This window comes from Osmia bicornis, chromosome 1, assembly GCF_907164935.1.
Source record: "Osmia bicornis bicornis chromosome 1, iOsmBic2.1, whole genome shotgun sequence".
NCBI lineage: Eukaryota > Metazoa > Arthropoda > Insecta > Hymenoptera > Megachilidae > Osmia > Osmia bicornis.
The window spans coordinates 14,441,113-14,455,624 of record NC_060216.1 but is presented as its reverse complement, the minus strand read 5'-3'; the positions used below and the strand labels follow the sequence as shown (position 1 = coordinate 14,455,624).

General features: G+C 39.7%; 1 protein-coding gene across 4 annotated transcripts in view; it reads right to left on the bottom strand.

Moving 5' to 3' along the window:
* Positions 1-14,512, bottom strand: part of LOC114870915 (synapse-associated protein 1) — a 55,153-nt gene that overhangs the window by 37,411 nt on the left and 3,230 nt on the right. For 2 of the 4 annotated variants that reach the window (XM_029176147.2, XM_029176144.2), the window contains exons 2-4: positions 13,387-13,593; positions 13,205-13,293; positions 876-997 (exon numbers count right to left, since the gene is read on the bottom strand). In XM_029176147.2, the coding sequence (XP_029031980.2) occupies positions 876-997; positions 13,205-13,293; positions 13,387-13,593 (418 nt within the window). The remainder of the gene's footprint in view (positions 1-875; positions 998-13,204; positions 13,294-13,386; positions 13,594-14,512) is intronic. The other 2 variants (XM_029176145.2, XM_029176146.2) reach the window with 2 other exon arrangements.

The following is a 14,512-nucleotide window of genomic DNA, read 5'->3' as shown; positions in this document are numbered from 1 at the left end:
TAACAATGTTAATATTACAATAACTATTACTAGAACCACGAATATTTGAAGTAATTAATTATCGAGCTTAACATTCCAACAACCGCAGAATAAGCACTCGAGTTTGATACAACAACCGAATTAATTTTGTGTATCATTGAATAGATTATTGTTGACTCCGCAATGAAATATACGTACATGTAACAATAAATAACAGTATCTGAATTCACCCTTGTTTGCAAGGGGTTGCAACTGAATATGAGAGCAGAAGAAACCATTTTCCACTCGATTGGAAGGGAACTTCACCGAACGGAAATAAGGAAACACTTTTCCCTATCAGCGCGGAAAACGCGAACCGTAAGAATTTTCTGAATTGATTCATGGAAATGATTTTAAACCGCGACAATAGGGTGAACAAAATTCGCACCGCGTCGATGAAAGTGAATTGGTCACTCGAGTAATTAAATGCCACCGATTTGCATTTTCCCTCTAAAGCGACCACCATCAACCGCGTGTTCTGTTGTGTATTTTTTTGTACATAAAATAACGTTCCATTCGATTAATTTCGACGAGAAACAGAGGGTTGAAATTTTGCGTTAGTTATTGAAATCGGACCAGGCGTCGAATCAAAGGGTCCAGTAAATTGTAATCAAAAAAGGATTTTAATATAAAAGTTGGACGATACGCGTCACGATGGTTCGTCATCGAAAATCAATAACGTACAATTTATTAAAATCCTGTTTTACCTTTGATACGCTTCCACGTAGGTATAATACAGTACTTCAATACAATAAAGAAAAATATAAAGTGCACATATCAGTAATAGCGATAGTTATCAGTGATAGTTATCAAAATTCTACCATAAATAATAAAAGAATAATCATCGTGTTACTCACGTTCTCCTCGACGGTTTTCTTGATCTTCACACCAGCCTCAACCACGGTTTTACCAGCCTTGTTCACAGCGCTGTATAAAAACCCGCCCAGAGTCTTGGCACCTGCCAGAGCCTTCGTGGAAACTGCAACGGAGAAGAAAAATATAATGAGCCGTGGAAAAGGAAAGAGGTTCAGCTATGGGACTAGTTTTCAACGCGACAATCCGTTCCAGATACGTCAGCGACACGTTGAAGCATCTCTCGCGGGTATTTTACCATTCATCGGCCGACCAGGAACGTTCGACTAAGCTGCGTTCGCGTTTCAACGGAAAACGACTTGATCACGTGACGTTACTTGCCTCGCGGAACGACGATAAAACGGTAATACCCTGTTCCCGGCGCGGGCTGGCTCCAACGGGAATAAAAATCCTGATGTTTCGCCAACAGCGCAGTCTGTTTTATTAAGAGGTCAATGGACACTGATATTTTTATATCACGTGTTTATTATGACACAGATTTTAGGGCTGGTTAAATAATCATAGATTGTGGATTTTATTCTGATTCGGAGGGATTATCAGATTTTGATATTAATAGTATAGTAGGAGATTTAGTAAATACATAATATTTTTGATAATTATAATATTAACCCTTTTAATATGGAAATTGGTTATAATTATAGTCTGTGTATGTAAAATTCCCCAGGAAAAATGGGGGATGTCCCCGGTCCTCGTCCTTCCCCTTCGGCGGTCCCGAGGAGACTGACAGCGCGGCGATAGGGGCCTCATATATATAGGCCTATGGCGGACCACCCCGCGAGTCTACACGAATACGCGCGAAAATTTGAATTGATATTTATTTATTATATATATTTCTCGGTTATACACTACATTTTATGGTACTTAATAATTAAAAATTGTATTATTTAAGGAAAAAAATTATAATTAATTTCTGTAAATGATACAGAAACAAAATAGAATCGAAATGTGCATTTAACCATTAAATTCTCTTCCCTCTGGATTAAACGAAGCTTTTAAGCTTGGACCACGGTAACGTATCCACTGTTTCGTGTTAATTGATTCGTGTATCGAGTATCGTCGAAAATTAACCAATTTATCGTGCGAATTAATTCTAGTTATGATTTATTATCAATATTAGATTTCAAGCCGATCGGCAATTTTGGTTGTTCGAATATTAATAAAAAAGAATGTGTATCCAATATCAGATAAGGAACGCAAGGGAATAAATTTTGATGACTTTGACAGAATATTTAAAATTTTTACACAATTTCTATTATCTTTTTTACACGTTATTAATAATATCAGTAACTACCGTTTAAGTCGTTCAGTTCAATTTGAAATAATTATTTCATTTAAGACTGCGTCTGAATATTAACGAGAATAACTGTCGATCGTTAATTAGTAATCAGCGAATAATGCTCGACAGATTTGAATTCGGAGATCAAATGACCCTTTGTGTTCAACTCAAAGGATATACCTTCGAATATTAACGCCTATTATGTATACCATGTTGATTCACAGAACAAGGTGAATAATATTTCATAATCCACACAAACGATTATTTTCACCTGCAGATTCAATTAACATTCTGAACAAATATAATTTTAAACCGAGAATAATGAACAAAATACCTTTTCCTATAGCCTTCGAACGAAACTTCCCCTCATTAGGTATAATCACCTGGCATCCAAGTTGCCATCTGACGGAATAATTAACGCTACGTAGTATCATATTATCCTAATTCCAAATCGAATTTCGAAACGCCAGAGAATCGATCCCTTTTTTCAACAAGTCACTGCCAGATCAACGAAGCTCCTATTTATTCGATCTACAAGCATTCTACGATTTACACCCAATTTACACCCAAAATTCTATTTAAAGAAATAATATGAAAACGAACCGTGACTCGCGAAGAAGATGCGCCTCGACGCGCAGAAATCGTGAACACTGGTCGAAGAGTGCTCGATGACTCGACGTAAGCCGAGGCCAATTTAATCAAACAAATTGAACCAGTTCGATTCGCGTGTCTCTCTCTCTAATACTGCCCATTGAATTCTTTCGTCAAGATCGAGTCAGAAAATTCAGGATCGAAGTCGTTCGATGATTATTGATTCCTGATCGAGAAGTTAGAGAAGGGGATGTGAAATGCAGTAACAGAAGGTTGCTACAGGCTGGCAGGGTACCAAGGGAAGTGGTACAGGTGCCAAATATCGTACGAGCCTAGCATCGTGTCAGGGCTTCAACGGTAATTTGTTGCCGGACACGATCGCCACGAGAAATTTACCCTGTTTCCACGATGTATACCCGTAGTAATAAGAGATATTACGCTGTGACTCGCTGGTAGCCGATAAATCAATAGAATGCGACGATTTTAGGTGGAAAATGAGGATTCAGTTTAATTCGCATAGATATCTTCACTAATTTCACGGTAAAATTTTTTTCAAAATAAATCACCCACTATGTTATAATTAGAAAAATAAATTGACACAGAATCTATGAATTGCTGGTAGCTGATAAATCAATAGAATGCGACGATTTTAGATCTAAAATGAGGACTGAGTCGAATTCACGTAGATATTGTAACTTTGCACTAATTTCACGCTAAATTTTTTTCAAAATGAATTTCTAATGGAATTCACCCACTATGTTATAATTAGGAAAATAAATTGACACAGAATCTATGATTTGTTGGTGGTCGATAAATCAATAGAATGCGACGATTTTAGGTGGAAAATGAAGATTAAATTGAATTCACGTAAATATTGTAACTGCACTAATTTCACGCTAAATTTTTTTCAAAATGAATCTAATGAAATTCACCCACTATGTTATAATTAGAAAAATAAATTGACATGGAATCTATGAATTGCTGGTGACCGATAAATCAATAGAATGCGACGATTTTAGATCTAAAATGAGGACTGAATCGAATTCACGTAAATATTGTAACTCTGCACTAATTTCAAGCTAAATTTTTTTCAAAATGAATCTCTGTGTTATAATTAGAAACTCGGGCTATATTTTGAAAATAAATTGACATGGAATCTATCGATTTTGAAATCAGCTCCACCAGCAATACTCCACAGAGATTCGTCTAATACGTTAATGCCCTCCTGGCGTTTATCGTAACACATGTTCACGATTCCACTGATATTTCGGCTCGATCTATTCGTCGTAATAAAGCCACAAGGGAGATTTGCGGTCGTGCACGTTCGAAACGGCAGCTCGTAAAAGATTTTTCAAGAAGAAACCACAGAGAGACGTGACCACCAGCTATCTTCGACGATGCAATTCCACTGCACTGTTCGCTGAACAGCGAAAATGCATAATCGGTTCGCGATAACTCGCGTCATTGCCGATTAAGCTAATAACCGGGCACGTGCTCGATAAAGATGCTATTAGCGGCCAATGAATGCCTTTGATAAAAAGTGTCTCTGGAGGTCAGGAAAATTTGAAGAAAAATAATTCAGATTAGAAAAATTATAGTGCGAGTAAAATTGAAAAATTTTCATTTTAATTAATAGAATTTTTGATAAGAATTTTCTATTCAGAAAAATTTTCCAGCTTTTCTTATTTTTCTTATGAAAGCCTGATTTAATCACAAATATACATAAATGATTAATTAAGCCGTAATGAATCATGTAATAAAATAATTACGGTATTCACTCAGTTCGTTGCCCTGAAAGAAAGTTGATGTTTAATTAAAAATATTCCTTCGCGAGGAGAAAGTTTTCAGTACCCTCAGCATTAAACATAAATACGAAAATCAGACTAACGATCTTAGCTTTTACTTGGAAGAACTTACAAGATAACTATCCCCGTTGCTTTACAATTTCCCTTTGAACTTCTGTCTGACCTATTCGACTTTCTACACGCCGATCGTTACGCGACTTTCATTTATAGAATATCGAGCGTGCGATTCTTTTCTTAACGGAGCAATCGAAAGGATATATCCTGGCCGCTACGAGAAAACATGGCCACTTCGAAAATTATATGACGTGCCAACCGGCGTTTAATCAAACATCGACCTTGCACCTCCATCGCGTTAACCTCGTGCTAGTTTCGCGGCAAGAAGGCGAACATTGAGAAGAGAAAAAAAAAAAATACAAAAGAAAAGGTGCAGGAAGGGCGTGGAGGAAATACGTCCGATTCAGGCACGTGCGACCCTTCATTGCCACGTTGGAAATTTTATTTTTATTTTCTATCATTTCAAATGCGAATATTTCTAATCAAGTTAATTAAAAAATTTCTATCGTTTTGGGTGCTGGGTTGCTGTGAAAATTCAGAGGCAACGCAAATATTTAAAAAAAATAGAAGATTTTTAATTAAATAAATGTGGGGGTTGTGGCGTTTCCGGTACCTAGGCATTTCCTATGATGGCCCTAAGGCAGGCATGGTCACGAAACCAGCTCAAAGAGCGCGTCTGACATCGACACTGTTTGAAAGCACGCTTCACTCTACTTCTTAGCTCTTTACGAATGTGTGGCGTTCGACACAACTAGTTTATTACTAGCTGCCTGTGCCTGCCGTAAGGTGTCGCGCGTGTAACTCCATCCTTTCTCGCAAGTGGTCCATCACGAGCCTTACCAAAATAAGATCTGTGAATATAGAACCCAGGCGTCTAGGGCAGAGACCGCTTATTGAGTTCTATTGGACGGTCCCCGAGACGAAACACCATAATTTCCCCCGACATCCTCCATAAAACGGTTGATGGCTTTCTATGGAACTTCAGATGTCATATATAAGCGAAGTAGCAATAACGATGTTAAAAATAAGGCAGACTTCCTTGCTGTTCCGTAAAGAAATATCCGTCGATAAATAAAGTTAGTCGGTACTTCCCGTTTCCGAATGATTTAATAATCCTATCCAGAAGTCTAGTCGAGCAGAAATGCATTTGACCCCGTGGAAACGCAGCTTCAATCTGATTTTCTCTATCTATTTCTGCATCCTTCGTTCGCGCTATCTCCGATTTATTACCGGAGCAGTGCCCTGTCTGTACGGTGCATTGAACTCCGTCGATAGAAAATCTCGAAAGCATTTCTCCTGAAGAGAAGGTAATAGGAGGAGGTATTAGTTCCCGCGTATACTTGCGAGGATTCGACTGGAATGGAACACCCGGAAAACCGGAAACACGATACAAGAAGTTAGCGATTCTCAAATTTCAATTACTACCCCGGTTTGCTCTTGAAGCGCATCGTGGCCTCGCATAAACTTTCGTGTCATCGAACCCTCGCGTTCTTCCGGAACGACGGTCAAAGAGGCATCCTCGTCCTACCCTTTGCTATACCGGGACTTTCCCCAAGAGCCCCAAGTAACGAGAGCGAAATTCTTTCCCTCTTTGTTCGAGGGAGTTCGACGATCTCCTGTATCGGTCTTTCTCGTTTTCTTCTTCATTCCTTATCTATAGAATTTTTAGAAAGCAACCCTGACTAGAAGGGATGAAACTGTTGGCTGTCGGTCTGTTTGAACAGCCGTGGAAACCAAGGGGACTTACAGGCTTCACGAGCAGGCCTGTAATTAATTCTAGTAGCAGCTCGAACCTACTCATTAGCATCTTCGATCTGACCCCGCTGGAGCTGCGGTAACCTCTCAAGCCGGATCGTCGAGAAGGCTCGAAAAGTGAGAAATTTGGAGGAGAAAAGAAGAGTAATTTGTCGGGGACAGGTAGATTTGGAAAGTTTTCCCTGGTTCCATTTCGAGTACCCAAGGGTGAGTCCGGAGAGTCGGCGACGCACGGACCTTCGACCCCTAGGCTATGGCATTCGAAATTCCCATTACTCCGTTTGCCAGATTACCGTAATAGGAGCTTATTAATGATCTATAAACACCGAGGACCCTCGTGTTATGATTCCCTAACACCTAGATGCCAAGGGTGCGTCCGGAGAGTCGGCGACGCATGGACCTTAAGCTTAAAGCTTATGGGATTTCAAATCTCCCACGCCTCTGTTTGGCAAATTAGCGAAGTAGCAAGTGGAAACTTAACTTCTCCAATAAATACCAGGTATTTCTCCTCATCCCGAATACTTTGAATCCACCTACCCGCCATTTACGACGATACCGAGAATAATTACCGCGAATAATTAGCCGGCAAGTATAGTCAATGAAATCTGCACGATATAACGATTGTTTGTCGGAAGCCAACACAATTTCCCGGATCCGGGATTAACGTCTCTCTGGGGATCTCGTTGAAGAATGCAAGCTCCACTATAGGGGAGGATCGATGGCGAGTCGTAGAGCTTGGCCTGGTTAAAAACGCATAAAATTTTCCTCGGAATCACAGGGAGAATCTTTTCTCGAATTACACAAGGGCGTTCTATAAACATCCTGAATACCTCCGATAGATACTCTTGAGGATTACCGCGTAACGCCATCGACGAGCAAAGCTAAGCAAAAGAAATATAATCCGATCAGGGTTTTGTGAAAAACGAGAATGGAAAAAAGAGAAACGGTCTCGTCGAGTGACCGACAGAAAGGCGCGGACGTGGTCGGTTATATTTCAAACGTCGCATCATTCAACCTAGATTCCCGTTGAGACACAGTGGTCGTGTAACCTTGACCCGTGGAAGAGCACCGGTGGAAAAATCCGCGAAAACCGCTCTGATTTCTCTGACCTTACCGGACAACTGCGTAGCTCGGGAATTATTTTCCTGTGGTTCCCGGTAAATGCGTACGAACGTTTCAGAAACATGATGCCAGCCTCCAGCTGTACCTGCCATCCCGACTGACACGTGGAGGATTTGAATTTCATCGGTGAAATTCACTCGTTTTTCAAACGTGTCTCTTTGACCGCCGACAAAACATAGCCTTGACCGTTTCGCCGACCACGTTTCTCTATGGTTGAATTTATGGAAAAATCCAGCTAACGTGGACGCCGGTGTCGACTGTTTTAATCGGGATCGTTTAAATTAAATTCTGACGTTTACCTAGATCTCTCTACAGATTTTTATTTTTTTCATTAACCGTTGAAAAGCTCAGCCATGTTTTTTATGTCAGTGGAAAATCATTTTTAAAAAGGAAGATTTAAAAAATGAAAATAATACGAAATACAAGATTAAATTTAAATTGGAGCTCCGAGGATTATCTGTCACGGTATATGTACAGGAAAATATTTTCAAGCTTTTTCAAATGAAAATAATAATCCTTTTGATTTTAATTCTAAATATTTGTAATGCAACTTCCTACGATACACATTTGCTAATTTAAATGAAACTTTGTGCAAACGTGGAATTATGTCAGCGTTGTACGGAGGTTCCTATTCTACTTGCTAAACTATACGCCGTCTCTCTTCCTCCCACTACTCGTCTGACTACGTGCTGACACGTACTACTTATTACTGTTCGATCACGCTGCGTTCTATACTACTTCCCTGTCCGACTAGTTACCCGTTTAGTAACATAGTAACGTTACAATGAACGCATACACTGCATTCAGTGTATAGTTACTAAATGCATCTGCTCAAAGTTCTATATTGCTTCCAGTGTAACTAGATTTAATTAAAACTTCAATATAAATTATTAAATATTATTCCTGCAAAAATCATAATATTTTTATCTTTAATTCCTATTAACTGATCGAACAGTTTAATTACGCTCTTTCGACTGTCCAACTAGTTACCGTTTAGTAACATAGTAACATTACAATGAACGCATACACTGCATTCAGTGTATAGTTACTAAATGCATCTGCTCAAAGTTCTATATTGCTTCCAGTGTAACTAGATTCAATTAAAACTTCAATATAAATTATTAAATATTATTCCTGCAAAAATCACAATATTTTCATCTTTAATTCCTAACGATTCCTAACGAACAGTTTAATTACGCGCTTTCGAAAACAATTAAGCAGCAAATAGGAGGCGCAAATGGTACCAAAGATAAGTTTACATCTCCGCAAAGTTTCTCAGTTAATTTCTACCTTCTATATACCAATTCCCTGTCATCAGTTGAACAAGCAAATCTTGGGAAGAACAAACAGGAAAGAAGGCAAGAAGAAAGTCGAGGAGCAACAGCGAGTCTAGTCGCGTGCTCGGCTTGACTTTCGAGAGAGAAGAGCCAGAAGCTCTCTCGGACGGTCGTATTGATCGGCGAAGATGGGGGTCCAACCCCTCGACACGAAGGACGGCTACTTGCTGACTGGATCTGGTTATACTCGTGGAAATTCGTGGCGAACGGTTTCACCGAGAGGATCCACCCAGTCCACCCACGCGAGACCCCCGAGTGTCCTAACGATTTATACGGATGCGGTCATCGAGGAGCCCGGAGCGACGCACAGGGTGTTTCAACGACGCTTTATCACGGATCGAGGATGTCCAGTTACGTATCTAGGTGTTCCACGCCCGAGGCCAAGGACGAATACCTCGACCCCTCTATTTCAACGACGGCTACCACTTCTTTTTCACGGACTCCACTTCAGCTCCTTTAATCCTCGCCGAGCTATTCCGCAGCTTAACGATTATAATCCAGCTGAGGGGAGGAGAGAAAAAAAAAAAAGCGCGGACCCGTCGGAATTGAAGCTCGTTATTGACGTTGTACCGTGCTTTCTTTTTCTTCGTTCGAGGTACTCGCTAACGGTATACATAAACCGTAACTTCTTGATTGTGTCCCATGAAGATGGGACAGGAACGGGGTACGAATCGAATGCTCGAGGAACGACATTATGCAACGGGTTGTTTCGTTTCACCGACCAACTTTCCTTTCGAGGCTAATGACGTTAGGGAGATTGCTTCCGCTCCATCGCGTCGACCAGAATCTCCGACGAGCAGGAAACGAGAGCAACGTGTCCTGCTTAACCAGCCGAACAATATGTCTGACCGATAGCGATGCCACGACCTTCTCCATTCTCCACGATTAAATATGCCCTATTAACCCTTTCCCTCTGTCGCAGGCCGAAACCGATCATACGGTTCACTACCATGGGCCATTGATTCACAAATATTACCGTGTGCACTTAGGGGTTGTACAGGTATTTATGGAGTGAATTCAAGTTGCCTTTGGCAATTTTGAAATTTTGCAATTTTTTTTTCTATGAGTGGAGGTTTCTTGAAGAATAAAAATAAAATTTCGATTTTTGAAAATCGGAAGCTTAATATACCAGGGGTGGGTTAGACCCCTTTCTAAGAAATAGAAGTTTCTTAACAAATAAAAATAAAATTTCAATTTTTGAAAATCGGAAGCTTAATAATCAGGGGTGGGTTAGGCCCCTTTCTAAAGAATGGAGATTTCTTATGAAATAAAAATAAAATTTCGATTTTCGAAAACCGAAAGGCCCCTTGAAAATTTTTCAATTATGAAGTGTGGGAATTAAAAAATTTTAGAATAGCAAGAAGACCAACCTAATACTACAAAAATTACAAAATAACAATAAATAATAAATATCATTAAAGAGTACAGGAAATCTCTGTGCCATCAATGGCTACACTCTACCCACAGGTCGTTCCACAGAAGACTACAGTCGGTGATAATAACAAGACGACTAAACACTGAAAGGTATCATCTTAACACGTGTATACAACAACAGACGGAGAAAAGGTTCCCACGAAAACACCACCTGGGACACGGCTATACGATGACCTACTCTTTGTTCATTCAGAGCCTGACACCGTTGTATATATCCAGCAGAATGTTTTTCTCTATACATGTTATGACCGAGCCAAGAAAGAGCAACTCTAATATTAATTATCCTATGTCGCTTCACGTTCCAGGAAATTTATTTGCTAGGTGAATTGCTACTTTTGCGCACCGTTGTCACAAAGTGGATGAAAATCCACAATTTATTATTCTTTTGTATTGCACCGGTCGCTAAATTAGCAGTAGATCTACCAACCTTTGATGCACATTTGTTTTTATCATAATAAAGGATGAAAGCTAAATTGATATTTGCAATTATTAAAAAAATTCAAAGTCAGTCGTTTCTGATTAAACAAGAAATTCATACTGTAAATAAAAATTGGATCGAATAACCCGTTTCCTTCGCTCGCCTTAGTCCAGATAAATTTCCAATATGATATTTCAACGGTATCAGTTTTAAAACAAATAACAGAAGCGGATCTCGCTTTAATCCATTTTACAGTTTATTCACCCACGCTTCGCGAATCTTTGAAAAATCCTTTCACCCTTAAAAATATTCGCAAAAAATTCTACACTCTTTGCACTTTTCCAGCAATCTACTCAAACAAAGAGAGAAACGTTTAGGGGCTATCGATTCGCGGGGGAGGAGATTCCCTCGAAGGAGCTGGTATACAAAGCGCGTTATAATTTCAAAGTTTCGTTACGGAAAGGACCCGAGAGAAAAGGATCTCTAAAGCTTGGTCCTCGGGAAAATTTGCACAGCTTGCATCGTTTAACGCGACAACTTTGTTAGCCGCGAAAAACGAGAAGACTCGTTGTAAACGAGGATCGATTTACAATGGAATTTTTCGAGGACGTTCGACGGACAAAAATTCCAGCGTTCCATTTTTCCTTTTTCCATTCGCCACAACGCGTTTCGATTTTCATCAACCCGCAGTTTTCTCTCGAACGGAATTGTTACATACCATCGCGAGATTTTTCCAACTTTTATGCAGATGATCCATTATTCAAGACCATATTCATTCGTTCGAAATGCAACAGCTTTGTTGCATTTTTCAAACTGCAATCCAGATGCAATCGTAAAACGTGCACGCACGATTTCATTTCGAAAAAGAGAGAGGTCTTGTTTTGAAAATATAATTTCATTCAACCCGTTCAAGGTACAGATTATTCCAGTTTAATTTCACAGAGTTGAAAATACTGGGAACAAAGGCAACGAACCTTTTCCATTTCGCGGTGCACGGTACACGTGGAAAATATCGAAAGAAAAATTCTCATTTCCTGCCTAACAGCCCCGTAAATACCCGGTGCTGAACTGGCAAAACAAACAAATTAATTACTTATGAAACACGAACGAACGCGTTTCCGCCCGTTATTGTAAACACGAGGAAATTAAGAGGGGTTCGTTTGCGAAACGCGGAGAAAGATCAAATTGATTATCGAATGAACGGATGAATTATATTTGCGAATCGAACTAGGGCGGTGAAAAATATCGGAATATCGGGGAGGGGCTGGTGAATTCCGGACGAGTATTATTTTCGCACGTGTTAGCTCGAACAAGTGTTTTTTCGCCAGGAAAAATATGTTATCGATGGGATCGACGTCCGCGAGGAGTTCAACGTTATCCGTACATCCGGGCAGGGAATGAAAAAAAAATATATAATTTTCACGAAATATACGAATCGTCGGATTGGTTGTTTCCACCGTGGAATAAAACACGAGCGCGCTTTGAAAGAGGGACGAGATGGAATAATGAAACAGACGGGAATCCTCTGACGAGGAATCCTCGCAGGAAGTGGAAGGAGAAAATAGAAGTGAACCATGAAAGTCAATCGAATAACACCGATAGCGATTCCGATATCAGTTCGTTAAACTTGATCGACATCGAGCTGCATCGTTAATCAGGCCAGTTGGACGTGGCGAGTCGAGAAAACCCGATAAGTTTCTCGTTGAATCTTTTATCGAATTGCCTAGCCACTATTCCCGTCTAGCATTCTGAATATGCGCCTCGAAATACTGGCATTTGAGAAAATCAAATCCCCGTGGTACGTGTAACACCATCATTTCTGCATCTTTCATGCGGACACTCCAAAAGCTTTCTCCTTCATAAAGATTTCAGGACGCAACAATGGCAATTGCGAGGAAATAAATCCAGAGTGGATATGGAGTTTAAAACAGTTTCAAAATAAATGGGGAAAATTAAATGTAAATTAATGATTTTACTCATTTGGATTTTTATGAAGCTTACTTAATTACGAATAATATATACGTCTAGAAGTGTATTAAATAATAAACTAGATACTGCGCTACTGCTATAATAAAAAGGTTCAAGAGCCTTTTAATTTCCCAGGGATGAGGATGAACAGGTATCCTTTAGCCTCCTCTTATTGCATGAAAGATGCTTCGTCACAAGCAACGAATATCACTGGTAAGAAGAGTCAGTTTCTTTGAGAGTCCTTCGAACTCTTTCATTTCCCCAACGGGGGGTCTAATTAAAAGTTTCCTTTGCAATTTTCAAGGAAATTGATTAACAGCGACGATGTAAGGACAATTTACGTTGAAGAGAAAATATTTTAGAGAAAATTCTTAGATACAAATTTAATTTTGATCATCTTGGTACCAGTTATATTCGTTAACGAGTGTCGTAATCAACACCTCTGCTGCCGGACGCGAATTATATTGTCTTCAAGTTAAAACGTTAATAATTAAAACGCGATTTCGCGTGGATCGGCAACAAAAGCGTTAATTTAACAGTTATAAACACTCACCACCTCCAAATGCTTGTTGTCCCTCTTCTTTGTCGTCGATCGGTGATCCCTCTAAGCTTCCAGGACCGCTGTCAGCACCCCCAGTAGCGCTGTAACAAAAATGAATAGAAAAATGTTAGAAGAAGTGAATTGCAAGAATGCCGTTTGTTCGAGATCGAAAATATATGCATGGAAACACAAACTCTTGCCTGCTTGCGTCATCTTCCTTCTGGGCCGGCTCGCTTTGGGTGTTTTGCGCCACTTGGGTGCCATTCGCCGGCGGTTGGGACTCGCCTTCATTTCCATGTGCACCGCCACGGGTTAATCCCGGTATTCCACCGCTAAACCAGCCCGTCATTTGAGACTTTACACCGGCCAACATTTCCAATTTGCTACTACCTTTGGTAGGGCTGCAACAGAAAGAATAAACCACCGTTTAATTAACGGGAAACGCTGTGAATTTCCACGATCGTGGAAGGGGAGAAAATATTCGTTAGCTTTTGCTAATTATTCAATTATACAAAATCTAAAGGGTTATTTGCCAATGATCCTCGCTCTTAGAGCAATGGCCTGGAAGACGGAAGATCCGGTTTCCAATCTTGCTCGATTTATAATTCCATATCAATGAAATATTAACGCGTTGATTGCTAAACCGAATACTAAGGATGCGCTGGTACCGCGGATTACCAGTTCGGTTCGGATCGAAAGATTATCTGCTCACCCTCGCATCCTTTAATTAATAACCACGCCTGTTATTAAAATTATCCAGGCTTCGAATTACTAGTATATTTTATTTTTCAACTGTTCAATCAAATTAACACTAGAACTACCAAAGGGGTAAAAATAACTGGTTTCCAGTTTCTTATTTTAAATTATAAATTTTTCAAGATAAAGAAATTATGTTTCATATTCTGTATTATTTTCAACTTAAAAATTAGAGTGGATCAAAGGTCGGTAGTTCTAGTGTTAAAGTAATAACGTCGATGATGGCAATAATAATCAAGCCGTATATGCCATAACTGGATATGGGTCGTTTTCACGGTGGCGATCAATGCGTTAAGCAATCGTATATATAGCACGGTTGAAGGGAAGTAAAAATTCCCTGGTTTGTACAACTGGGCCACCAAAAGCGTATATTTCATCTGGATTATTTGCTCGGCTTTTTTTATTGCGATCGTTACCTAACGTTCGAGCGAAACGAGCCATCGGAGAATGTCCTCTGAAGTGTGCTACCAACTCCTGCCTATTCGCTATAAATATGTTAGGAACAAAAACAGGTCAACGTAACCGAGACGAGGGAGGAGGAAACATTGTTTTCATCAAGTATAA